The following is a 27,608-nucleotide window of genomic DNA, read 5'->3' on the forward strand; positions in this document are numbered from 1 at the left end:
GCCCACCACCTCGCCCGGCTAGTTTTTTGTATTTTTAGTAGAGACGGGGTTTCACCGTGTTAGCCAGGATGGTCTCGATCTCCCGACCTCGTGATCCGCCCGTCTCGGCCTCCCAAAGTGCTGGGATTACAGGCTTGAGCCACCGCGCCCGGCCTCTATGTGGTTTTTAAAGTTACTTTTTCTAGAATCTACTAAGGTTTACTCAGACCTTTAGCAGGTGTTGGATAGTTACTAGGCCCAAAGTCCTCTTCTCATGAATTTATTGGCAAATACACTCACTTGCGATGTGATAGGAGACTCTGAGGTTTACCTCCCAAACAGCAGGATGTCTGTTCTGAGAATTTCCTGGCCAAGTGGTAGAAAGTACCATGGAAATGGAGTCTTCATTGCTTCTTACTTAACTTGAGTTTGGACCATAGAGAAGCCATTCTTCTGTGGACCTCAGTTTACTCACCTGTACAGTGTAGGATGGACTAGATTATCTAATGGTCAGGGGATTGGCAGACTTGTTCTTAGGGTACCAATTAGTAAATGTTTTAGGTTTTGCAGGCCACCTGGCTCTGTCACAGCTGCTCAGCTCTGCCCTTGTAGGATGAAAGCAGCCATAGACAATAAGTAGACAAATGAGTGTGGCTGTGTTCTAATAAAACTTTATTTACAAAAACAGGCTGTGGCTGGCCATAGATTTTTCACCCCATTTTTGAGCTCTTGACATTCATTTATTCATTAGTCTGTGATTTTGATAATTAGTTTAGGAAAAAAGCTTTGACTTTCATAAATAATGCTTCTGGAAATCTAGTAAAACCTTTAAATTTTATTTTTGCTTTTTCTCTTTATCGGGAAAGTAATGTGGAAAATTAAGAAAACCCAGAACATTAATATTTTGGTTCCTCTCATTAGGTAACCATCTTTAGGTGAACATGTGTACATACATACTTTTTTTTTCTTTCTTTCTTTTGAGCAGGAGTCTCACTCTGTTACCCAGGCCACCCAGTGGCGTGATCTCGGCTCACTGCAACCTCCACCTCGCAGGTTCAAGCGATTCTCCTGCCTCAGCCTCCCGAGTAGCTGGGACTACAGGTGCTCGCTGCCACACCCAGCTAATTTTTTGTATTTTTTAGTAGAGATGGGGTTTCACCATGTTGCCCAGGCGATGTCGAACTCCTGAGCTCAGGCAATCCGCCAGCCTCAACCTCCCAAAGTGTTGGGATTACAGGCGTGAGCCACTGCACCCGGCACATGTGTATGTACATACTTTTTACAAAATTGGGCGAAGTATAATTTATTTGCTAAATATTTTCACCTATGCCATGAAATCTCATTTTATCTTTAATTTGTCTATAAAAATACCTGCTCTCCTAGGGGGCTTCTAGTTGAAAACTCATTAATTTAAACTTAATTTTGAATTCAGCCACCTATTCTTTTTTTCTATTTGTTTCTTGTAGCTTTTGCTTTGATTGGAATAACTTTATCTAGGAATAAAGTTGTATCATCTGCAAACATGAATCATATACACATCTGATATTCTTATTATATCTCCTTCTTCTCTTCAAATTACATTGCCTCTACCGTTGATGGGAACCTGGGTAATAAAAAAAAAAAAAGGGAAAAACAGTGCATTCCCTACCACCACCTCCACCATAGTATCACGTGTTAGTTATAATGATAGGCATCTAGTGCCATCCCGGTTCAGCGGAGCTGATGCAGATATGTAATGGTTAGCTGTTGGTTTGAGGCCTTTAATATTTGAGTGTATTCGCCTGTTTCAATTGCTTTTGTAAGTTTTTTTTTTTTTTAATCAGATATGGCTATTATATTTTGTCAAATGCCACCTTAGCATCTTTTAAGATGATCATATAGTTTTTCTCCTGCTTGCTACATATTAATTACAGTAGTGTATATTCATAGAATCATATTAGTAGATCTTATATTGATTCACCCTTACATTCTTGCAGTGAACCTCTCTTGATCACATTATTTTTTCATGTACTGTTGGACTTTTATTTATTTATTTATTTATTTTTGAGATGGAGTTTCGCTCTTGTTGCCCATGGTGGAGCGCAATGGCGCGATCTCAGCTCACCACAACCTCTGCCTCCTGGGTTCAAGCGATTCTTCTGTCTCAGCCTCCTGAGTGGCTGGGATTACAGGCGCCTGCCACTACGCCTGGCTCACTTTTAATGTTTTTGGTAGAGACAGGGTTTCACCATGTTGGCCAGGCTGATCTTGAACTCCTGACCTCAGATAATCTGCCGGCCTCGGCCTCCCAAAGTGCTGGGATTACAGGCGTGAGCCACCACGCCCGGCCTGTTTGACTATTAAAAAGGTATCTTAATTTTTTAATAAAATAGTTTATACATGTACAGTGCATAATGTATTTGTGATTCATCTATGTTGTTGTGTCAGTAGTTTCTTTATTGCTGAGTAGCAGTCCCTTACATTGAGTGTATCACAGTGCATTTATCTGCCCAATAGTTGAATATTTCAGTTATTTCTAGTTTTTGGGAGCTATGAATAAAGCTGCCCTAAACATTTCCATAATGTTTTTTGTATGAACACAATACTTGTTTCTCTTGAGTAAATACCTAGGAGTATGATTTCTGGGTTGTATGTTTATAAGAAACTGCCAAAACTGTTTTCCAAAGTAGCTGTACCATTTTGCATTCTTACCTGCAAATGTGTGAAGAGTTCTAGTTGCCCTGTGTCCTCCCTGGCACTTGACATCGTCAGTTTTTGTTGTTTTATTTTTAGCCACCTTAATAAGTATATGGTGGTAGCTCCTTCTGCTTTTAATTTGCTTGTCTCTAATGACTGATGGTTCTGAGTCTCTTTTTATGTGCATCTTTTTATTTGCCTTCTGTATATTATTGTTTATGGAAAAATACTGAAATCTTTTTTTTTTTTTTCTTTTTCCGAGATAGAGTCTTGCTCTGTTGCCCAGGCTGGAGAACAGTGGCACAGTCACCACTCACTGCAGCCTCCACCTTCTGGGCTCAAGCCATCCTCCCACCTCTCAGCCTCCCAAGTAGCTGGGATTGCAAGTGCGCACATCCACACCTGGCTAGTTTTTGTTTTTGTTTTTGTTTTTTTTTTAAATAGAGATGGGGTTTTGATATGTTGCCCAGACTGATTTCGAACTCCTGGGCTTAAGCGATCCGCCTGCCTCGGCCTCCAAAAGTGCTGAGATTACAGGCATGAGCTGCCATGCCTGGCCAAGATACCAGAATCTTCAAGATGTTTAATTGGGTTGCTTTCTTTATTGTTATTCTACATATATATATATATATATATAAAAGTAGAATATATATATATATATATATATATATATATTTTTTTTTTTTTTTTTTTTTAGACAGAGTCTCGCTCTTTCACCCACGCTGGAGTGCAGTGGCATGATCTTGGCTTGCTGCAGCCTATCATTCCCCCCGACCCTGGGCTCAAGGTAATCCTCCCACCTCAGCCTCCCAAGTAGTTGGGACCACAGGTGCATGCCACCATGTCTGGTTAATTTTTGTATTTTTAATGGAGATGGGGTTTTGCTATGTTGCCCAGGCTGGTCTTGAACTCCTGAGCTCAAGCAATCTGCCTGCCTTGGCCTCCCAAAGTGCTGGGATTACAGGCATTAACCACCATGCCTGGCCATTTTCTTATTATTGGCTAGTAAGAGTTCTTTATATATTTTGGATATAAGTGTTTTGTTAGGCTGTGTGATGTTCATATATTTTCTCCCCATCTGTGCCTTGTGTTTCATTGTCTTAGCAGTGTCTTTTTCCCAGAGCATAAGTTTTAAATTTTAATGAAGTCTGATTTACCACATTTTTTTCTTACACATTTCATGTTCATCTGACAACTCTGCCTGACCCAGACCTTGCCAGACTTTTTCTGTAAAAGGTCAGATAGTAAATATTTCAGGCTTGCTGTCCCTGTTGCAACTCTGCCATTGTAGCAATGAAAGCAGTCAGCTGTTCCAATAAAACTTTTTGAACACTGCAGTTTGAATTTCACATAATTTTCAGATTATCAGTTATATTGTTATTCTTTTGATTATTACAAAAACAGGTAGTGGATTGGCCATGGTTTGCTGATTCCAGGCCTGACTAACCCAAGTTCACAAAGATTTTCCTCTTTGATTTTGTTGTGGTCGCTGTTATTCCACACCTTCTTTTTTCACTGTTTCCTTAAGGTAGAGTGTACATATTTATAAGGGTACATGTAATATTTTGATAGATTCATACAATGTGTAATGATCAAATCAGGTTAATTAGGCTATCCATCATCTCAGATGTTTATCCTTTTTTTTGTATTGGGAGCATAACAAATGTTCTAGCTATTTTAAAATATGCACTAAGTTATTGTTGACTGTAGTCACCCTACTGTGCAAACAAAAGCTAAAACTTATTCCATCTGACTGAGTTTTTATGCCCATGAATCAACTTGTCTTCATCCCTACCTGCTTCCCAGCCCCTGGTAACCATCATTCTACTGACTATTTCCATGACATCAACTTCTTAATCTCTCATACATGAATGAGAATATGTGATACTTGTCTATCTGTCCTTGGCCTATTTCACTTAACATAATGTCCTCCAGGTTTTATTTTCCAAACCTCAAGCTTTATAGATGAAGGTTTTCACTTTTTTTTTTTTTTTTTTTGAGACGAAGTCTTGCTCTGTCACCTAGGCTGTAGTGCAGTGGCACAATCTCGGCTCGGTGCAGCCTCCGCCTCCCAGGTTCAAGCGATTCTCCTGCCTCAGCCTCCCAAGTAGCTGGGACTACAGGCGCCTACCATCATGCCTGGCTAGTTTTTGTATTTTTAGTAGAGACGGGGTTTCATCGTGTTAGCCAGTCAGTTCTTGAACCCCTGACCTCGTGATCCACCTGCCTAGCCTCCCAAAGTGCTGGGATTACAGATGTGAGCCACCACGCCCGGCCTGGATTCACTTTTTTAATGGCTGAATAATATCCTATTGTGCATATATACCTCATTTTCTTTGATTTTTCTTTCTTTATTTTTAAATAGAGACGAGGTCTCACTGTATTGCCCAGGGTGGGCTTGAACTTTTGGGCTCAAGCAATCCTCCTGCCTTGGCCTCCCAAACTGCTGGGATTCCAGGCTAAACCGTTGTGCTCCTTTATGCTTTTTTTTTTTTTTGAGACAAAATCTTGCTCTGTTGCCCAGGCTGGAGTGCAGTGGCACGAGCTTGGCTCACTGCAACCTCCACCTACTGGGTTGAAATGATTCTTCTGCCTCAGCCTGCCGAGTAGCTGGGATTACAGGTGCCCACCACCACACCTAGCTAATTTTGGGTTTTTAGTAGAGGTGGGGTTTCACCATGTTGTCCAGGCTGGTCTGGAACTCCTGACCTCAGATGATTCACCTGCCTTGGCCTCCCAAAGTGCTGGGATTACAGGCATGAGCCACAGCTCCCAGCCCCTGTGTGCACTTTTAAAAACATATCTTAGAATTTGTGATATGTGTTTTATTTTCATTTGGGTCACAATATTATAAAATTTCTATTATGACTTACTCTTTGACCCATGATTTGTTTTAAAACATACTGTTTAATTTTCAAACATTTAGGGATTTCCCAGACGTCTTCGTTGTTGGTTTCTAATTTAATTCCATTATGGTTAGAGAACATACTTGGTATGATGAATTAAAAAAAAAAATTAGAGGTTTGTATATGGCCTGAAACATGGTTTGTTTAGGTAAATGTTCAGTTTGTAATAGGAAAGACGCTGCTGTTAGGTAAAGTGTTTCATAAATAATAATTAGGTCAAGTTGGTTGATCATGTTAAAGTCTTCTGTATCCTTGCTGATTTCCTGTCTGCTTGTTCTAGTGATTACTGATAAAGGAGTGTTGAAGTCTACAACGATTGTTATGGGTTTGTTCTCTTTCTCCTTGAAATTCTGTCTGTTTACACATCCTGTATTTTGAGGCCCTGTTACTAGATGCAGAAACATTTACAGGTTTGTCCTCTTGATTATTTGACACCTTTATCACTCTGAAATAACTTTTATTTCTGGCAGTAATCATTATATTAAAAACCATTATTTGGCCAGGCATGGTGGCTCACGCCTATAATCCCAGCACTTTGGGAGGCCAAGGCGGGTGGATCATCTGAGGTCAGGAGTTTGAGACCAGACCGGCCAACATGGTGAAACCCTATCTCTTCTAAAAATAGAAAAACAGCCTGGCACGGTGGCATACGTCTGTAGTCCCAGCTACTCAGAAGGTTGAGGCAAGAGAATCACTTGAATCCAGGAGGTGGATATTGCAGTGAGCCGAGATCATACCACTGTACCCCAGCCTGGGAAGCAGAGCAAGACTCCATCTCTAAATAAATACATACATACATAAATACAGGCCGGGTGCTGTGCCTCACGCCTGTAATCCCAGCACTTTGGGAGGCCGAGGCGGGTGAATCACCTGAGGTCAGGAGTTCGAGACTATCCTGGCTAAGATGGTGAAACACTGTCCCTACTAAAAATACAAAAATTAGCCAGGCATGGTGGTGAGCACCTGTAATGCCAACTACTTGGGAGGCTGAGGCAGGAGAATTGCTTGAAGCCGGGAGGCAGAGGTTGCAGTGAGCCGAGTTTGTGCCACTGCACTCTAGCCTGGGTAACAGAGCAAGACTCCGTTTTAGAAAAACAAAAAACAAACAAACAAAAAACCATCATTTAATACTAATATAAAATTAGTGTTTTATATTAGTAATATAATACTGTTTTTGACTAGTGTTAGAATGACATATTTTTCTCTACCCTTTTGCTTTTAATCTATATATCATGACATTCATTTACTTTTTAATTTGTAAAAATAGAGATGGGGATTTGCCATGTTGCCCAGGTTGGTCTTCAATTCCTGGGCTCAAGCCACCTGCCCACCTCAGCCTCCCAAAATGCTGGGATTATAAGCATGAGCCACCATACCTGGCCATATCATTATATTTTCAAATGGTTTCTTGTTTTTTTTAATTTTTCTTTTAAATGTAATCTGACAGCGTCTTTTAATTAATGTGTTTTGGACCATTTACATTTAATATGATTGATAATGACTGGATTTAGGTTTCCTATTTTATTATTTGTTTTCTGATTATCTCTTTTTTGGGGGGTTTCTTCTGTTTCTTTTTTCTGCCTACTTTTGGATTAAATGAATATTTTTTAGTGTTATGTTTTATTAAATGGCTTTTGGTCATATCTGTGCTATGTTTTTGCTGTAGGAATTACAAAATATATACCTAACCTACCTACTTAGAGTTACCATTTTACCTCTAAATAAAACGTAAAAGTATTACAACCATTTAGGTTTCTTTATTCTAACCCCCTCCCTTATCATTGTGTATATATGTGTGTGTGTGTGTATATATCCATATACACTTTCAATGACATATAGATATGTATCTATACTTTCAATGTATATCTACGTGCATACATTGTATATGTATGTAGACATATATCTACATAAGATATATGTCTACATACATATACAATGCATGTATGATACCTCTGGCCACTACATCCTTCTTAAATTTCCTGTTGCCACTCATGACCCAATTTCCTTGACCAGTTATTCCTCCTTCAAACATCCCTCTTACATGTGATAGTCCTCAGCATTTAGTTTCCCCAACTTTCCCCTAATTATCAGTTGACTCAATTACCACCAAAATATCAATGACTTCTAGATCCATTTTCCTACCTAGACCTCTCTTCGAAACTCCAGTTATGTATTTCCAACTGCCTTTGTTGTCCCCGATAAACTCCGCATTGTAGGAAATAAAAAGGAGTTACAAAAGTTTAGGTTCAAAGCAAAATTTAAAAACTCATAAATGAGACAAAGATTTAGTGATGATAAAGGCTATGGTCCACAATGAAGATATAAAAGTAATGAACCTTTCTGTAAAACATGTATGTGATAGAGCCGGTCCCCAACTTTAAGCCTTTCAGTGATTCAAGTAATTGCAGAACATCTTTAAAGTACTAAGAGAAATGTCCATCCAGAATTCTATATCCAGCAAAAATACACTTCAACAATTAAGGCAAAAAGAAAAAGAAAAAAGACATTTCGGATGAAGAAAATCTAAGAGAATGTGTTGTCAGAAGTTCTACTCTAAAATAAATGTATAAGAAGGTCTTTAGGCCAAAGGAAAATTATACCAGTGGTAATACTAGAACTTCAGAGATAAAGAGAGAGCAGCGGAAATGGTATCTGGGAAAATTTTAAAACACAAATGGTTGTTTCTCCTCTTACTCTTTAAAATATGTATAGTGGTTGAAAGCAAAAGTGAAAACACTGGTGAGACTTTCAATGTATGTAGATATATATATGTGTGTATATATACACACACACGTATATCTATATACATGTAGAGGTAATAATGGTAGTTATTTTATGGAGCCGATCTGAGGATAAAATGAGATAATGCGCTTTAAAGTGCTTAGCACAATGTCTGGCAAATAGAAAGCACTGTATAGGCCAGGCATGGTGGCTCACGCCTGTAATCCCAGCACTTTGAGAGGCCTAGGCGGATGGATCACTTGAGGTCAGGAATTTGAGACCAGCCTAGCTAACATGGTGAGACCCCATCTCTACTAAAAATATAAAAATTAGCCGGGGGTGGTGGTGGGCTCCTGTAATCCCAGCTACTTGGGAGTGAGGCAGGCGAGTGGTTTGAACCTGGGAGGTAGAGGTTGCAGTGAGCCAAGATTGCGCCACTGCACTCCAGCCTGGGCGACAGAGCGAAACTCGGTCTCAAAAAAAAAAAAGAAAGCACCTATAAAAGCCAGCTGGTGATTTTTATATTATTACTGACACAGAAGATAGGGATTGGGGGCAAAGGGAATGTACTCAAAGAACATAGCCTTGTTCATTAATAACGTTAATACTAGACTGGGACACCATGCTACATTAGAAGGTGAATCCTTGTTACATTTGACAAATAAGTTTCATCATTTTTAAAAGCTTTAAATGCGTCACAGATTATTTATTCTTGATATGCCATTCATGGTTTATAGATATGTAATAGCAGATTAAATAATTAGATTTTATTAGTTCTGGAGTATTAAATTCTGCTGGAAATGAACTTCCCCCTTCCCTATACCAAAACTGAGTGAGGCCTCTTTTTCTCAGATACCAGTTAGAAATAAGGGGACAATGTTACACTTTTTCCTTCTAGAAACACACATTGTATAGAGAGTTGTCTTTTGAAGTCTAGAAGTCTGAAAACACTATAATTTTTTTTTATAATTAATACAATAAATGTATTGGTCAACTCTGAAAAATCTACAATGGTTTCTGAGATTTAATCTTGGCATGACTTTACCCCTGCATCTCTGCCCTCGGCAGGTAGTTTTGTTTATGGGTGTCATTGGTTGAACAAATATTGTTTTAGTTGCTACAATAAATAAAACATCTTTTCCGCGCTACCTACAGAGGGGTCCATACGGCATTGTTCTGGATTCCCGTCGTAACTTAAAGGGAAACTTTCACAATGTCCGGAGCCCTTGATGTCCTGCAAATGAAGGAGGAGGATGTCCTTAAGTTCCTTGCAGCAGGAACCCACTTAGGTGGCACCAATCTTGACTTCCAGATGGAGCAGTACATCTATAAAAGGAAAAGTGATGGCATCTACATCATAAATCTGAAGAGGACCTGGGAGAAGCTTCTGCTGGCGGCTCGTGCCATTGTTGCCATTGAAAACCCTGCTGATGTCAGTGTTATATCCTCCAGGAATACTGGCCAGAGGGCCGTGCTGAAGTTTGCTGCTGCCACTGGAGCCACTCCAATTGCTGGCCGCTTCACTCCTGGAACCTTCACTAACCAGATCCAGGCAGCCTTCCGGGAGCCACGGCTTCTTGTGGTTACTGACCCCAGGTCTGACCACCAGCCTCTCACGGAGGCATCTTATGTTAACCTACCTACCATTGCTCTGTGTAACACAGATTCTCCTCTGCGCTATGTGGACATTGCCATCCCATGCAACAACAAGGTAGCTCACTCAGTGGGTTTGATGTGGTGGATGCTGGCTTGGGAAGTTCTGCGCATGCGTGGCACCATTTCCCGTGAACACCCGTGGGAGGTCATACCTGATCTCTACTTCTACAGAGATCCTGAAGAGATTGAAAAAGAAGAGCAGGCTGCTGCTGAAAAGGCAGTGACCAAGGAGGAATTTCAGGGTGAATGGACTGCTCCAGCTCCTGAGTTCACTGCTACTCAGCCTGAGGTTGCAGACTGGTCTGAAGGTGTGCAGGTGCCCTCTGTGCCTATTCAGCAGTTCCCTACTGAAGACTGGAGTGCTCAGCCTGCCACGGAAGACTGGTCTGAAGCTCCCGCTCAGGCCACTGAATGGGTAGGAGCAACCACTGAATGGTCTTAAGCTGTTCTTGCACGGGCTCTTAAGCAACATGGAAAAATGGTTGATAGAAAATAAACATCAGTTTCTAAAAAAATAAAAAATAAAAATAAATAAATAAAACATGATCTGTGCTCTAAAGGAGTCAACAAATGAGCCAGGGGGGCATCAGTAATTGCCGGTAATATAATCGTGCTCGCGCTGTCGTGGAGGACCATACAGAGTATCAGAAGCATAGTGCCAGGAGGCACAGCAAAGGGTAGTAGAGGTGACATTTGAGCCCGGCCTTGAAAACTGTCTAGGATTTCTTAGAATTTCAGCAAAGTAAGGTAATTTCTGTCTAAAATATACAGGCAAACTTTTTATTAAAAATATGAGAAATTAATTAACAGATTATGACCACGATGCAGATTTAAAACCCAAGGCATAATGAGTGCCGTTGACCAGTTCATCCAAACAGTTCAGAGAAGAGAACATCCATATAGATCCTTCTTGTGTTGCAGAATACAAAGGAGCAGAAAATTTTGCCTCAGTAACTGCCAGGTCATTCTAATTAAAGTACCTGTACATTGTAATATAATTCCTCCATTAAGGTAATAACCGATCAGGTGGTCCAGAGTCTGTGTCATTCAGTCAAGAAAGTCACTCCCCTAACCTAGACTGTGCTGGAAATTCATTGACAAATTTTGTTCTTTGCTTCTCCATTTGTCTTCAGAATTCATGCAGACCACTTGACTTCGTTAGCATTTTCTTTTGTAGGCATATATTAATGTATTTGGTTAAGCTTCGGCTTCCATTTGCATCAATCCTATTGTAATTATTGCCTCCTGAGGCATCGTTTTGCTTCCCTTGCATGAGTTTCCAAAACCCTACTTTCTACTTTGTAAGGAGAGTATCCATTTTCTTTAAAGCAGTGGTTTTCAAACTTGCCTGCATATCAGAATTATTTGGGGAGAAGGATAAAAATACAGATTACTGAGCTTCACCTGGGATTCTGTAAATTTGGGTTGCATTTGAGATTACTTTGAACAATTTACCGATGATTTTTGCTTCTCCTCCACTTCAGTTTTAGGAAGGACTGTTTCAAGGCAGCTTTTCAAACTTTAATGAGCATATAAATCACCTGAAGATTGTGAGAAACTGCAGATCCTAATTTAGCAGCCCTGGGTTCAGGCCTGAGATTCTGAAGTTCTCTCAAACGTGATAATATCAATCCCTTGTTGAGCAGAAAGGTTTTTTTTTTGTTTTGTTTTTTTTTTTTGTTTTTTTTTTCCAATATCTTCATGGCATTCAATGAGTAGCAGAGTTTGAAGGTAACTTCTGGAATTTCATCGAATGTGTATGAATTTTTACTCATCTGGATCTTAGGGGAAATAACCCATCCAGTTATAGGGAGGGAGGACCTTTAATAACGAAGCCAAATGTGTAGGTTGTCTCCCTCTCCCTAGTGTGCAGAGGTATCCCTTGCACAAACTCAAAACTTCTTAGACCAAAAGCATTATAGCTCTAGTTTGCCTTAAAGGAAGTTGTATTGTCTATAGAGCATGTGGGTCATTTTCTGCCAAAAAAAATATTCAAATGTTTTCACTCTGAAGCTTTGTTCATTGTATCTGGTGGAATTCCGGTTATCAGTGAGTAGACACCTAGCTGTGCTTCTAATGTGAACTGTCTACTAGCCCCGTGGTCTCTATTTTGGATTTGAACTTACTTCGACCCCACACCTGATGCCTTTCCATTTAGTCATATTGTGATTCAACATTTTTGTTTCCACATTTTTTATTTCCTATGTTATTATTCCTTAGTTCCCATCTGTAAGATCATAAAGTCCTTTGACCCAAACACAGTTGATATTTCATACATATGTTAAAAAATGAGCTGTGAGACCAGACATGGTGACTCACACCTGAAATCTCAGCACTTTGGGAGACCAAGACAGAAGGATCAGTTCAAGCCAGGAGTTTGAGATCAGCCTGGGCAACAAAGTGGGACCATGTCTCTAAAAAAGAGAATTAGCTGGGCACAGGGGAGTAGTCCCTGTTACTCTGGAGGCTGAGGCAGGAAGATCACTTGAGCCCGGGAATTCCAGGCTGCAGTGAGCTCCGATAGTGTCACTGCATTCCAGCCTGGGTGCAGAGTGAGACCCTGTCTCCAAAAAAAAAAAAGAAAAAATCCAAGGGTATAATGAGGGAACTTCCAGGAAAATGCTCTTATTTTCTGCTTTTAGAAACCAAAATAATGTTTCATTATGGGCTGCTACCATTATATGCAGGAAGTTTTAGAATGAAAAACATTCTGAACTGATCCTTGCTAACTTCATTTCAGAAAGTGGTAAAATAGCTGTGGAGTATAGACCCAGTGAAGAGATTGTAGATGTCAGATGGGAAGAAGAACTACACGGTTTAATTCAAGTATGTGGAGATAAAAACTCAAAGGTAACAGGGCCGGGCGCAGTGGCTGAAACGTAATGCCAGTGCTTTGGGAGGCCAAGGCGGGCGGATCACCTGAGGTTGGGAGCTCAAGACCAGCCTGACCAACATGGGGAAACGGTGGTGCATGCATCCCACTACTTGGGAGGCTGAGGCAGGAGAATTGGTTGAACCTGGGAGGTGGAGGTTGTGGTGAGCCAAGATCGCTCCATTGCACTCCAGCCTGGGAAAAAAGAGTGAAACTCCCATCTCAGAAAAACAAAAAAACCCTCAAGGGTCAGATAACATATGCAATATAACCATAATTCAAAATAAGCAGCAGAATTTGGAGGATAATTTGCTTCATTCTCAGGAAAATGTGAAACTCCGAAACTGCTTTTTGAGTGCAGGGTATTTCTGGGGCTTTTCCTAAAGTCTTGACCCTTGGCTCTGACCCCTTATTTGGAGTTTGGAGACAGAACTGAGGACTGTATTACTACAGCTGTGGACACAGGAGAGGGGTTAGTCTCCCCCGGCCCCAGGAGTAAGGGATGCTGGGCTGCTTGAACACAGGCCTTTTTAGAACTCCCTTCAAACAGGATCCCAGAGATGTGGGGAGATGTAAGTGGCCTTAAGACTGATTGTGCTACAGCTTTCGAAAACTATAATGCCTTTCAAATATGGCTTATTACTTGGATCTCAATATCTCCCATATACCTTGGGTGGACTATTTTGCTGAAGATCTTTCTGTCAATCATTTACAATCATGTGCTGCAAAATGAAGTTTTGGTCAACAGTAGACCACATATATGATGGTGGTTCCATAGGAGTATAATGGAGCTATCCCTATACAGGCATACCATTTTTATCTTTTTGTTGTTGTTGTTGTTGTTGTTGTTGTTATTGAGATGGAGTCTCACTCTGTTGCCCAGGCTGGAGTGCGATGGTGTGATCTCAGCTTACTGTAACTTCTACCTCCTGGGTTCAAGTGATTCTCTTACCTCAGCCTCCCGAGTAGCGGGATGCATTATAGGCATGCGCCACCATACTCAGCTAATTTTTATATTTTTAGTAGAGACTGGTTTTTGCCATGTTGGCCAGGCTGGTCTCGAACTCCTGACCTCAGGTGATCCACCCACCTCCGCATCCCAAAGTGCTGGGATTACAGGCATGAGCCACTGTGCCTGGGCCCCATTTTTATCTTTTATACAGTATTTTAACTATACCTTTTCCATGTTTACATACACAAATACCTGCCATTCTGTGACAGTTGCCTTTAATATTCAGTACAGTAACATATAGTACAGGTTTGTAGCCTAGGAGTCATAGACCATACCATATAGCCTAGGTGTGCTGTAGGCTATACCACCTAGGTTTGTGTAAGTATACGCTATGATGTTAGCACAATGGTGAAATCACCTAATGACACACTTCTCAAGCTCCTCACATGGCAAGCAACGCATGACTGCATATGAAAGCTCTTAAATAGGGATTGAGTTTCTAAATTAATCTCAAAAGAAAACAGTCATTATTTACTATTTATGGAATTTTTTTTAAAAAAAGGAGCAAAAGTTTCATTTCAGTGGGAATTTATTTTGGGGCTAGAGTATTTTATTTAACTTTCACCCCAAAGTTGCAATGTGTTTTGAAGTTCTTCCCTGTAAAATAATTATTTTAACTCAATTTAAATAAAACCCATCCAGTAAACTTCAAGCTTTAAGAAGTCTAGGTTCCTGCGAAATGTGAGAGGAAGTCAGCACTGATTTCAGAAATCTGATTATAACAATAGATCCATCCCTAAATGAGGTGAATCTTGGAATCCCTTCAGTTTTATTTTATTTTATTTTATTGAGATGGAGTTTCTCTCTTATTGCCCAGGCTGAAGTGCAATGTTGCAATCTAGGCTCACTGCAACCTTTGCCTCCCAGGTTCAAGTGATTCTCCTGCTTCAGCCTCCTGAGTAGCTGGGATTACAGGCATGCACCACCACGCCCGGCTATTTAAGTAGAGACGGGATTTCAGCATGTTGATCAGGCTGGTCTGGAACTTCTGACCTCAGTGATCTGCCCACCTCGGCCTCCCAAAGTTCTGGCATTATGGGTGTGAGCCACTGTGCACAGCCCCCCCTTCCATTTTAAAACCATCACTATGCACCCTGTGCCTCTGCTAGGCACTGGAATAAGATGAAGCACCTTCTTGGAGTTTACATGCTGATAATTGTGCCAGACAGTAACAAAATAGGTAAGAATGGCTGTGGGGGAAGTCAGCTGTGTTCTAGTTACAGTCGCATTTCAGGAAATTATTTAACATGTTGACTTTAACAACCTAAGCCTCTTCTCCATGTGTGCACACAGGGTAGATCTCTGAAGGGTGGCGCTGTAACTTCTAGGGTAATGGCTGTGTTGAGTCAAGGCAGGATGACAGTTCAGCCTCCTCCCTGCTAGTGCAAAGGGCTCTTCACTGGGATTAAAGCCTTCTCTCCCAGACTGAATTGCCCACCCCCAACACCCCTCCTACAGAAAATTTGGAGTCCTCGCTTATTCCCTGGAAGCCCCTACCTAGTAGGGTGGTGAATTCATTATCAAACATGCAACAGTTTAGCGAAAACGGCAACATTTTGGAATAAATGACTGTAATGTGCGTCGTGCCTGCCACCCGAACTGGCGCCCATTTTGCAGCTCAGTTGCTCTCCCTGAAAGGAAGAGTATGCTTGGATTTCACCTTGGAGGAGGAAGAGTTCAGGCTGCCACAACTGGACTAGCACTTCTGAAGATCCCAAGGTGAGGTCCCGTGACCCCACCCCACCACACCACAGCAGGCTGCTGGAGTCCTGGGACCACCTGGGTCTGTGGCCCAAATCCTTCCTCCCTAAGGGGAGGGAAAGGGGTGTTCCAGCCGGGCGGGGTGGGAAGGGGTGTTTGGGCGGGATTGTGACATAAGATTGCCCTGGTGACATGGAGCAGATCCAGACCCAAGCCTAATAAAGGTGGCATAAATAGAGGTGTCATAAAGACAGGGCGGGGCGCATGCTTATATGGGGCACGAGCATCTTAGGGTTGCCAGAATGACTCCCGCTCAGTGCGCAGCACTCGCGTGTGTCATGTTCTGGCTGCGTTTCTGGGGCCCATGGCCCCTCCTCACGTGGCAACTATTGTGTCTACTAGTCAAGGAGACTCAGCCTCTGGAGTGGGTCAAGGACCCGCTCCAGCTGACCTCTAACCCCCTGGGGCCGCCTGAGCCCCGGTCTTCCCGCTCCTCCCATCTCCCATGGGAATCTCCCCATGCGCCCACTCCCCCGGCAGACCTGGGGGACTTTGATTACCTGGGGCCCTCTGCTTCCTCGCAGGTGTCAGCCCTGCCCCAGGAATCGACTGAAAATTTGGTTCCATTCCTGGACACGGATTCAGCTGAAGAGCTGCCCCTGGGGCCAGAGCAGTTCTCCGCTGCACACCAGGATTTAAATGACAAGCTGACTCCGGAAGAAAGGCTCCCAGAGGTGGTCCCACTGCTGGACGGGGATCAGAATCAGACCCTAGTTCAGCTTCCTCGTCTCAAAAGTAAGGTTCCAACTGCAGATCTAGATCGGGCTGCAGGTCATCAGGCAGATGAAATACTTGTTCCGCTAGACAGTAAGATTTCAAAACCAACCACATTTATTGTTTCGCCCAAGAACCTGAAGAAAGATCTAGCTGAGCGTTGGAGCCTTGCTGAGATTGTTGGAATTCCACACCGATTATCCAAACCTCAGCGTGAGAAACAGACTTTGCAGGATGAATATTCGAGTATGGACACACTGTATCCCGGCAGCCTGCCTCCAGAACTCCGGGTGAACTCAGATGAGCCTCCAGGGCCCCCTGAGCGAGTTGGACTTTCTCAATTCCATCTAGAGCCGGAAACTCAAAATCCAGAGACCCTTGAACACATCCAATCCTCTTTACTCCAGCAAGAAGCCCCAGGGCAGCTTCCACAGCTCCCTGAGGAGGAAGAACCTTCTTCCACCCAGCAGGAGGCCCCAGCTCTGCCTCCAGCATCCTCTATGGAGAGTCTAACTCTACCGAATCGTGAGGTGACAGTTCAGCCTCCAGGTGAGGATCAAGCTCATTATAACTTGCCTAGCATTACAGTTAAACCTGCAGATGTGGAGGTTCCCATGACTCCAGAGGCTGATAACGAGACAGAATCTTCCGAAGTCCAGCAGGAGTCCCCAGGTCAGCCTCCAGAGGAGGTGGAACCTTCTGCAACCCAACAGGAGCCCCCAACTGAGCCTCCAAGTCCTCCTATGGAGCTTGAACTTTCCCCTAGTGAGCAGGAGCAGCCAGCTCAGCCTTCTGAGTCTTCTGGGGAGGTTGAATCTTCTCCAGCCCAGCAGGAGACCCCAGCTCAGCCTCCAGAAGAGATGGAGCCATCTGCAATCCAAGAGGAGGCCCCAACTGAGCTTCCAGGTCCTCCTATAGAGGCTGAACTTTCCCCCAGTGAGCAGGAGCAGCCAGCTCAGCCTTCTGAGTCTTCTGGGGAGGTGGAGTCTTCTCCAGCCCAGCAGGAGGCCCCAGCTCAGCCCTCAGAACATCATGAAGTCACAGTTTCACCTCTTGGTCACCATCAAACTCAGCATTCAGATTTTCCCAATGTCTCTGTTAAGCCTCCAGACACGCAGCTCACCATAGCAACAGAGCCTAGTGCAGAGGTGGGAACTTCTCCAGTCCTCCAGGAGGCTACAGCTCAGCTCTCAGGGCCAGGTAATGATGTAGAACCTCCCACCATCCAGCACGGGGGCCCACCTCTGCCTCCAGAGTCACTGGAAGAGGCTGGACCTTCAGCAATTCAACAGACTTCAGTTCAATCTCCAGAACCTGTTAATAATGAGAACCCCTCTCCAACCCAGCAGGAGGCTACAGCTGAGCATCCACAGACCGCTGAGGAGGGTGAGTCTTCTCTAACCCAGCAGGAGGCCCCAGCTCAGACTCCAGAGCTCCCTAATGTAGTTGTAGCTCAACCTCCAGAGCATCATGAGGTAGCAATTTCCCCTCTAAGTCATGATCAAGTTCAGCTTCCAACATTGCACCATGTCACTGTTAATCCTGTGGATCACGTGGTTACCATGACTTCAGATTTCATTAATCAGGTTGCAATGTTAACCCAACAGGGGGCCCCAGCTCAACCCGTAATGTCCCCTGAGCAGTTTCAACATTTGAAAGACCAGCAGCTAAATAGACCTGAAAATTATGAACTTCCTCCAGTCCATAAAGAGCCCACAACTCAGCCTCCAACTCAGCTCTCGTCAAACTTTGAAAGTTCACTGAATGATGAAGCAATAGGTTCACCTCTATATATGTCACATCTAGATGTAGATATGGGGCTTACCAGACCTACAGCAGTCACTATGCGGGTACAACCTTCTCCAGTCCAGCAGGACAATCCTCCTGTTCCCACTGAGCAGGCTGACTTTTCTCTAGCCCAGCCTGACCTCCCTTCCCCACTTCTGCATCCTCCTGAAAAGACTGAATCTCCAGTCCAGCAAGAGGCCACAGCTCAGATTCCAGATTCCCCTAAGGAGGCAGAACCTTCTCCAGTCCAGCAAGAGTTCCCAGCTGAGCCACCAAAGCCCCCTAAGGAGGTTGACCCATCTGCAACCCAGCAGGAAGCCTCAGGTCCTCCTCTGAAGTCCACTGAAGAGATCAGTCCTTCACTGCAGCAGGAGATACCAGTTCAGCCATCAGAGCCACCTGAGATGGTCGAGCTATCTCCAGTCCTACAGCAGGCCCCAACTCAACTTTTAGAGCGACCTAAAGAGGTAGAATCCTCTCCAGTACAGCAGGCAGTCCCTGCTCAGTCTTCAGACCCCCCTATGGTGATAGAACCCTCTCTGACCCAGCAGATGGCCCCGTCTTTATCTCCAGAGTTCCCTCAGGAGGTGGAACCATCTCTAACTCAGCAGGAGGTTCCAGCTCAGATTCCAGAGCCCCCTGTGGAGGCAGAACCTTCTCTGACCCAGCAGGAGGCCACAGTTCAGGCTCCAGAGCCCCCTAAGGAGGTAGAAACTTCAAGGCAGCAAATGGTCCCAGCTCAGCTTCCAGAGCCGTCTAAGGAGGTTGCAGCTCAACCTCTAGCTCATGATGAGGTGACAGGCCCAACACCAGGTCAGGATCAAGCTCAGCATTCAACATTGCCCAGTGTCACAGTTCAGTCTTTGGACCTGGGACTTACCATCGTTCCAGAACCCACTATGGAGGTTGAATATTCTACACCCCTGAAGAAGACTATAGTTCCTGCAAAGCACCTTAAGGTGACACTTCCACATCCAGACCAGGTTCAGACTCAGCATTCACACCTGACTCAAGCCACAGTTCAACCTTTGGACCTAGGGTTTACCATCACTCCAGAATCCACGACAGAGGTTGAACTTTCTCCAACCGTGCAGGAGACCCCAACTCAGCCTCCTAAGAAAGTTGTACCCCAACTTCTAGTATATCAAGAGGTTACAATTCCAACACCAGGTCAGGATGAAGCTCAGCATCCAATGTCATCCAGCGTCACAGTTCAACCTTTGGACCTGAGATTTACCATCACTCCACAACCCACTACGGAGGTTGGATATTCTACACCCCTGAAGAAGACTCTAGTTCCTCCAAAGCACCCTAAGGTGACACTTCCACATCCAGACCAGGTTCAGACTCAGCATTCACACCTGACTCAAGCCACAGTTCAACCTTTGGACCTGGGGCTTACCAGCACTCCAGAGCCCAGTACGGAGGTTGAACCTTCTACAGCTCTGACAACTACAGCTCCTCCTCCAGAACACCCTGAGGTGACACTTCCACCTTCAGACAAGGGTCAGGCTCAGCATTCATACCTGACTCAAGCCACAGTTCAATCTTTGGATCTGGGGTTTATCATCACTGTGGAACCCACTAAAGAGGTTGAACTTTCTACAGCCCTGACGACTACAGCTCCTCCTCCAGAACACCCTGAGGTGACACTTCCACCTTCAGACAAGGGTCAGGCTCAGCATTCACACCTGACTCAAGTCACAGTTCAACCTCTAGCCCTGGAGCTTACCATAACTACAGAACCTACTACAGAGGTTAAACCATCTCCAACCACAGAGGAGACCTCAACTCAGCCTCCAGACCCGGGGCTTGCCGTAACTCCAGAGCCCACTACAGAGACTGGACATTCTACAGCCCTGGAGACGACTACAGCTCCTCGTCCAGACCAGGTTCAGACTCTGCGTCGAAAACTGACTGAAGTCAGAGATCCACATACTGAACTAGAACCTACTCAGGACTCACTGGTGCAGCCTGAAAGTCACGCCCAAAATAAGGCTTTAACTGCATCAGAGGAACAGAAGGCCTCCACAAGCACCAACATTTGTGAACTCTGTACCTGCGGAGATAAGACGCTGTCGTGTATTGATCTCAGCCCAAAGCAGAGGCTCCGCCAAGTGCCTGTGCCAGAGCCCAACACCTACAATGGCACCTTCACCATCTTGTAAGGATCACCTTTCCCCAATTATCCTCTGTGTCCTGCCTGACGTGGCAGCCTTTTCCTGGAGGCCTTCCTGGGCTTTCTTTGTCTCCCCAAGCCATCCTGACAACTGACTTTCTGCTTTCACCTTTGCTTGTCAATTCTCCTTTCTCCTCATTCTCCTTCATTCTCCTTTAATGTTAGACCCATTCTCCAGTCTTCTACTTTTACTCCAGTCTTTTGCTCCTACTCGTTTTCTTATCCATTTTTATTTAGCCCCATCACATCATTGCTTAACCGCTGCTCTGCTCCCATTTTTGCTTCACCCTCTTTACAGCAACCTTTCCCCCTCCCGATCTCAGTGATGAGGCTCTAAGTGGTTAAGAGTTGATTCTGGAGCCAGGCTTCCTGGGGTTGAACCCAGGTCTATTTTTAGCTTGGTGACCCAGAGCAAGTTATTCTGCTCTGTGACTCAGTTTCCTCACATTTCAACTGTGAGTTATGCTAGTTCCCATTTCATAGGATTGTTGTGAAATTTAGGTGAGTGAATATATGAAACACTTCATCAGTGCCTAGCATATATAGGAGTGTTGGCTGTTCACATGATTACTCAGTCCTTTAGTTATGTCCACAACTCATCGTTGTCCCTGACTTTCTATATGTAGCACTCGTTTTGTGTCAAACCCAGGGCCAAATATGCTACTGTCTCCAGAACATGAAAATGATAGGAGGGAAGAAAGATAATAGGCATAAAAAGGGAGGTTTATATAATTAATTACTAAAAGATAATGCATACAATAAGTGCTAGAATTTACCAGAATCTGTGATCCTTGAGGTGTGGAGATCAGGGAAAGCTACATGGATAAGCCAAAACTTTACTTGGGTCTTAAAGAGTAGCTATAATTTGTTAAATAGAAAAAAAATGGGAGTACAGTCTAGGCAAAGGCATTGCTACAGGTATGGTTGGAATTTAGTAGACCAATCTGGCTGCAAAGAATTAGGTGAGGGAGCAGTGAAGATATGATTATGTAAAACCTTGACTATCAGCTATAGGAGTTTGAAAGTTACACAGTGAGGTATGGAAAGCCATTGAAAGTTTCCAAGCAAGAGAGATTAAATGATCAAAACAGGAGGATTATTTTATTTTATTTTGTTTTTTGCTTTATGTTCAACTGTAGACATGCAAAGGATTATTTTAGAATCCATATGTCATGTGTCCAGAAGGAAAAGCTTAATTCAGGGAGACAGAATAGAAAAGTCTCGCAAAACGTAGGAGTAAAGTGTGAAGGGGCCAAATGAGGTCGGTTGTAATAAGAGTGGAAAGAAAAAGCCTAGGATGTTTCAGCAGAGGGCAAAGCTTTGGTGCTACCTGGCATAGGGTTTCTTTCTACTTATTTATTGATAGTGATAAGCTTTTGCCCATTTTTTCTGTTGAATTATTTACCATTTTTGTATTGATTTGTAGGAGTTTGTTTAGGCACATAAGTGCTTTTGGATAAAATACTTACATTCAAAGTAATTAACTGGCACTGTCTGTCCAAGAGATGTGATAGATCGGAGGTTAAGCTTCCAGGAGATGCCTTATCATTTGTGCCAGTGGCTCGGCATTGTTTCTTGATGAATTGTGCAAACTGGGAAGCTGATAGCTCTGGAAATGAGAAAGCAGGTGTTATTTTCTGTTTCTGAATATCCCCAACAAGATTGCCATGATTCCTTTATTTATCCTCATCATTCTTTTCCTACTGATTCAAGGATGTAAACTGTGTTTCTTCACAGAAATTTCCAAGGAAACTATATTTCGTACATTGATGGAAATGTATGGAAAGCATACAGTTGGACCGAGAAACTGTGAGTATATTCTCTCCAAATATGACAAAAAACTAACTGCATTGTAAGATCCTTCTCGGTCCAGAATTTTGAGGTCGGTACCTCTGAGAAAAAATATTTCCCCTCCATACCCCAAATCAACCTCTGTGGATTGCAATCCTTTGGTTATTTTAAAATTAAATTTGGTAGGCTCTCTAAAATAAGAGGCAATTTAAATTTATTTTTTATTATACCGATAGTACATGGTTATATTCTTTTTTTTCCTCTTTTTTTTTTTCAGAGACAGGGTCTTCTTACTTTGTCCCCCAGGCTGGAGTGCAGTGGCACAATCACATCTCACTGTAGCCTTCACCTCCCAGGTGCAAGTGATCCTCCCACCTCAGCCTCCCAGGTAGCTGGGACCACAGGTGCACGCCACCACGCCCACCTAATTTTGTATTTTTTGTAGAGACAGGGTCTTCCTATGCTGCTTAGGCTAGTCTTGAGCTCCTGGGCTCAAGTGATCCTCCCACCTTGGCCTCCTTAAGTGCTTATATTATAGGCATGAGCCACCACCCCCAGCCCGTGATTCTATTTTTAATGTATAAAAATGCAATAACAGGTATAACAGAAACCCTCCTTGTGCCCTACTCCCTCATCTCTGAGGTAATGCTACTCTGTATTTAGTATACATGCTTCCAGACTTTTCCCCATTTGCCTAAATTCATATTTACATAAAGCAAAATAGATTTGCATGTGGTTTTTAAAATCTTTTTTGCGCTTTTTTTTTTTTTTTTTTTTGAGACAGAGTCTCGCTCTGTCGCCCAGGCTGGAGTGCAGTGGCGCGATCTCGGCTCACTGCAAGCTCCGCCTCCCGGGTTCACGCCATTCTCCTGCCTCAGCCTCCCGAGTAGCTGGGACTACAGGCGCCCACAACCGCGCCCGGCTAATTTTTTGTATTTTTAGTAGAGACGGGGTTTCACCGTGGTCTCGATCTCCTGACCTTGTGATCCACCCGCCTCGGCCTCCCAAAGTGCTGGGATTACGGGCGTGAGCCACCGCGCCCGGCCTTTAAAATCTTTTTTGTTTACATAAATGGTAACATTTTGCAACTTGATTCTTTCACTTCATGGTATCACTTACATGATATCATATGATAAGTGTATCACTTATATGATATGATATTCTTTCACTTCATGATTTCTTTCCTTCCCAGTACTCAGACGGTCACCCCATTCATTTAAACTCCTGCATAATCCATAGTCTGGATGCATCGTAGTTTATTTAATAATTCCCCCATTGATGAATGTTTAGATTATGCTTAGTTTTCTTGTTACATACGTTGCTGCAATGAAATTCCTGTACATGCTTCTTTGTGAACATGGGCAAGTATTCCTGTAGAATAGGTATCTAGAAATGGAATTTTTGGGGTGAAGACTATGTAGATACAAAATTTTAATTGCCCTCAAAAATGTGCCAACTTATTGTCAGCAGAATATGACAGCATTCATTTCCCCCACACCTTTCACCGCTGGGTATTCTCCAACTTTTTGTTGAAGTTATGCATGAATAAAAGGGATTCCATCCAAATTTGAATTTTTCTGATTACTCATACATTTAATTAAATATTATATGTTTATTGAACATTTGTGTTTCTTCTCTGAGTTTTCTGTCCTTTGTTCATTTTCCTGTTGAATTGTTTTATCATTTTCTTACTGATTTATAGAAGGAATTGGTTTAGACACATAAATGATTTTGGAAAAAATGCTTACATTCGAAGTAACATTTTTCACAACAGTTTGTGTGTGACATCATTAGTTCAACGTAGATAGCCAAGTCATGTATGAGTTCTAAATTAAAAATAAAACACATGCTAGGTGCGGTGGCTCACGCCTGTAATCCCAGCACCTTGGGAGGTCGAGGCAGGTGGATCGCCTGAGGTCAGGAGTTTGAGACCAGCCTGGCCAATGTGACGAAACACCGTCTCTACTAAAAATACAAAAATTACCCAGGCCTGGTGGTGGGTGCCTATAATCCCATCTACTTGGGAAGCTGAGGCAGAATTGCTTTATTTATTTTTTGAGATGGAATTCTGTTCTTGTCGCCTGGGCTGGAGTGCAATGGCGCAATCTTGGCTCACTGCACGTTCCACCTCCCGGGTTCAAGGGATTCTCCTGCCGCCGCCTCCTGGGTGGCTGGAATTACAGGTGCCCGCCTCCACGCCCAGCTAATTTTTATATTTTTAGTAGAGACAAGGTTTCACCATCTTGGCCAGGCTGGTCTCAAACTCATGACCTCAGGTGATTCACCTGTCTTGGCTTTCCAGAATGCTGGGATTACAGGCGTGAGCCACCACGCCAGACCAGAAGTACATTTTAAAAGCAAGAAAATTATTGCAAAAGTCAGGATAGTGGTTACCTATTAGGGTTAGTGAGAGGGATATGATTGGAAAGGGGCACTCTGGGGCTTCTGGAATGCTAGCAATGATCTTTTGTAACAATGTTTACATGGGTATCTGCTTTATAATTATTAAACTGAATATTTGGCCAGGTGAGGTGGCTCATGTCTGCAATCGCAACACTTTGGGAGGCAGAGACAGGAGGATCACTTGAGCCAGGAGTTTGAGACCAGTCTGGGAACAGAGTGAGACCCTTTCTCAGAAATTAAATTAAATTAAATATAAAGAACATTGATGTCCTGTGCACTTTATGCACATTGTAGTTCTCAAATTTTTTTGATGGGGAAAAAGTCTGAATAGCTTCACTTGCAGCCCCGACATGGTTCCATGTGGGGCTTTCATAATAAGGTTTAGGAAAAGAGGAGGAAATGGAGGTTCTGCTGATCTTGGTGCCATCCAGAGGTGGATTCTGAAAGGGATTTTGTGATCTAGAGAGGAGGCATGAAATATACAATTTGGTGGGAAGAGTGGGTAGCAGTGTGCTTGTGTGTATGTGCTTGCATATGTGTGTGTGTGTGTGTGTGTGTCTGTGATGGTGGAGAGAGATGGACACAAAAGGGAAAATGTAAGGAAAGGTTTGAATGAAAGCAGAGCAGATACCAGCATCTTGAAATGACCATGACCCAGCTTTCCCCCACATGCAGGACATGGTCCTGTGCGGCAAATAGTTGTACTTTGCATTTTAATCTAGAAATAACTTTTTCATTTTCCAGAATTCTGAATGAAAATTATTTGACTGAATTACATAAAGATTCATTTGAAGGCCTGCTATCCCTCCAGTATTTGTAAGTTAGTTAATCACATTTATGAGTTTTTAGTCGTATTATCTGTAAAATGAATAAGGGGTTCAAATTAGATAATCTCTAAGATTTCTTCCAGCAGTAAAATTCTGCAATTCTGTAAGTTTGTATAGGGTCTCAGCCCACCTCTAGTATTAGCTACCTCCTATGCATTTTCAGTTTTTAAATTATATAGACAAAATATAGCCAGAAAAAAATTTCACATGGTAATAAGATCTGAGCAGTGACTGACACCCGTATGAACCTTGTTTTATAAGTGTTCACACACCATCTTCTTCTATTCAATCTGCAGTCAGTAGATCAAATCTAATCTAAAGTCTATTTTTTAATAACCCATTAAGTTAAGAATGATTTTTGCATTTTTAAAGGACTGAAAGAAAAAAGAAAGAGAAATATGCAAGAGACATCATATGTGGCCCACAAAGCCTAAAATATTTACTGTCTGTCCTTCACAAAAAAAGATTTGAAAAAGTTGGTTTACTAGGATGAAAGGAATTAAAGTTAACTTCAGATTGTTGCCTAAAGGAGAAGAAAATATAGACCACCTACATTCATTGGAACATCATTAATCCAGAATTTTTGGTAACTTAATTGGAATTAAATTAACATTTAAATATTTAAAATCAGCTGAATTATATAAATAATATTATCAAGAATATTGAGCTACCAAGAGAATAGACTGGTATTAAGGATTTCAGTTCAGGAATTGTTTTTTTTTGTTTTTTTTTTTTGTTTTGTTTTGTTTTGGAGACGGAGTCTTGCTCTGTCACCCAGGCTGGAGTGCAGTGGCCGGATCTCAGCTCACTGCAAGCTCCGCCTCCCGGGTTTACGCCATTCTCCTGCCTCAGCCTCCTGAGTAGCTGGGACTACAGGCGCCCGCCACCTCGCCCGGCTAGTTTTTTTTGTATTTTTTTTAGTAGAGACGGGGTTTCACTGTGTTAGCCAGGATGGTCTCGATCTCCTGACCTCGTGATCCGCCCGTCTCGGCCTCCCAAAGTGCTGGGATTACAGGCTTGAGCCACCGCGCCCGGCCCAGGAATTGTTATATTAAAACAGATGTTTAAAATCATGGTAAAGTGGTAGAGCTAGAAATGTTTACATGAAGTAAGCATGTCAGAAATGCCCCTGACTCTTCACTAATTACGAAATAACTATCTCCGAAGCCCTGTTACTAAGGGATACCTGCATAGTATTTCTGTCTGTTTAGAGACAAGAAGATACTATGTTCATTGCTATGAAAGCTTGATTCTTATCCTTTGTCCATAGAGGTGTGTATGTCATTAATCCTTATTAAGTTCATCAGTGATGCTCTTTTGAAAACAGATTCTTTCAAATGTAGAAGGCTTAAGGAAAGTGGGTATAAAGACCCTCAAGTGGATGCCAAAGTGCTACAGAGACCATGAAGTAATAAAACTACGTTTCCTTTAAAATAGTCATTTTCCTTCTACTCACTCCCCTAGCCATTCATTCATTCATTCATTCATTATTATTATTATTATTATTATCTTATTTTATTTATTTATTTTTTTGAGATGGAGTCTCACTCTGTCATCCAGCCTGGAGTGCAGTGGCGCAATTCGGCTCACTGCAAGCTCCACTTTCCGGGTTCACGCTATTCTCCTGCCTCGGCTTCCCAAGTAGCTGGTACTACAGGCGCATGCCGCCTCGCCTGGCTAATTTTTTGTATTTTTAGTACACTTGGGGTTTAGTACATTTGGGTTTCACTGTGTTAGCCAGGATGGTCTCCATCTCCTGACCTTATGATCCGCCCACCTCAGCCTCCCAAAGTGCTGGGATTACAGGCGTGAGCCACCGTGCTGGCCAGCTATTCATTTATTTTACAAATATTTGAATTTACTTTATTTCCATGTGTCAGTTTTAAACATGGTGTGCAATGCAGATGAGCAAAACCTAGTCCATGCTTTCAAGGAGCTCATGCTCAGAAAAAATGGGATGAAAAATAACTACATTAAGAAGAAATGGATGTGGGCACTAGGAGGGATAAATTGTTTCTGAAGCATAGAAGAGGGGAAAATGACTTCAGTTTGGACCAAGGAAGATGTTACTAGAACAATGCCATTTGAATTGGACTTTGAAGGGCCATCGTGTAATATCAGACAGACATCTTGGGGAATATATTCTAAACTTGCAAAAGGAAAATGGGAGAAGGGCAAAGCGCAGGAAAGTGTTCGAGGAATGCCATGAGTACCTGTAGAGTACAAGGAGGGAGAGTAGGAAATTGGAGCCAGATCTTCTAGGGCTTTGAATGCCCAGCTGAGGAGCCATCATGGGGAACCATGTTACCGCAGCAGTGCTATA

The 27,608-nt window shown here is 42.8% G+C and overlaps 2 protein-coding genes and 1 long non-coding RNA gene across 8 annotated transcripts in view; 2 read left to right on the plus strand and 1 right to left on the minus strand.

Annotated features, from left to right (window-relative positions):
• LOC105468206 (leucine-rich repeat-containing protein 37A3-like) overlaps window positions 1-27,608 on the plus strand; it is a 78,944-nt gene that overhangs the window by 12,809 nt on the left and 38,527 nt on the right. For 2 of the 6 annotated variants that reach the window (XM_071083294.1, XM_071083295.1), the window contains exons 1-3: window positions 15,781-20,249; window positions 22,002-22,073; window positions 25,203-25,274. In XM_071083294.1, the coding sequence (XP_070939395.1) occupies window positions 15,796-20,249; window positions 22,002-22,073; window positions 25,203-25,274 (4,598 nt within the window). In that variant the 5' untranslated portion in view covers window positions 15,781-15,795. Of the gene's footprint in view, window positions 1-15,724; window positions 20,250-22,001; window positions 22,074-25,202; window positions 25,275-27,608 lie in introns of those variants that run through there. The other 4 variants (XM_071083297.1, XM_071083300.1, XM_071083298.1 and 1 more) reach the window with 3 other exon arrangements.
• Window positions 343-27,593, minus strand: LOC139359657 (uncharacterized). Its single transcript, XR_011615908.1, has 3 exons — window positions 27,499-27,593; window positions 21,734-21,873; window positions 343-454 (listed from the first exon to the last, which is right to left on the minus strand). It is a non-coding gene; the product is annotated as an uncharacterized lncRNA (long non-coding RNA).
• On the plus strand, window positions 9,435-10,456 carry LOC105468201 (small ribosomal subunit protein uS2-like). The gene has a single exon (XM_011718251.3). It carries the CDS (start codon window positions 9,496-9,498, stop codon window positions 10,378-10,380), a length of 885 nt encoding a protein of 294 aa, XP_011716553.2. The 5' UTR covers window positions 9,435-9,495; the 3' UTR covers window positions 10,381-10,456.

Source organism: Macaca nemestrina, chromosome 17 (assembly GCF_043159975.1).
Source record: "Macaca nemestrina isolate mMacNem1 chromosome 17, mMacNem.hap1, whole genome shotgun sequence".
Lineage (NCBI taxonomy): Eukaryota > Metazoa > Chordata > Mammalia > Primates > Cercopithecidae > Macaca > Macaca nemestrina.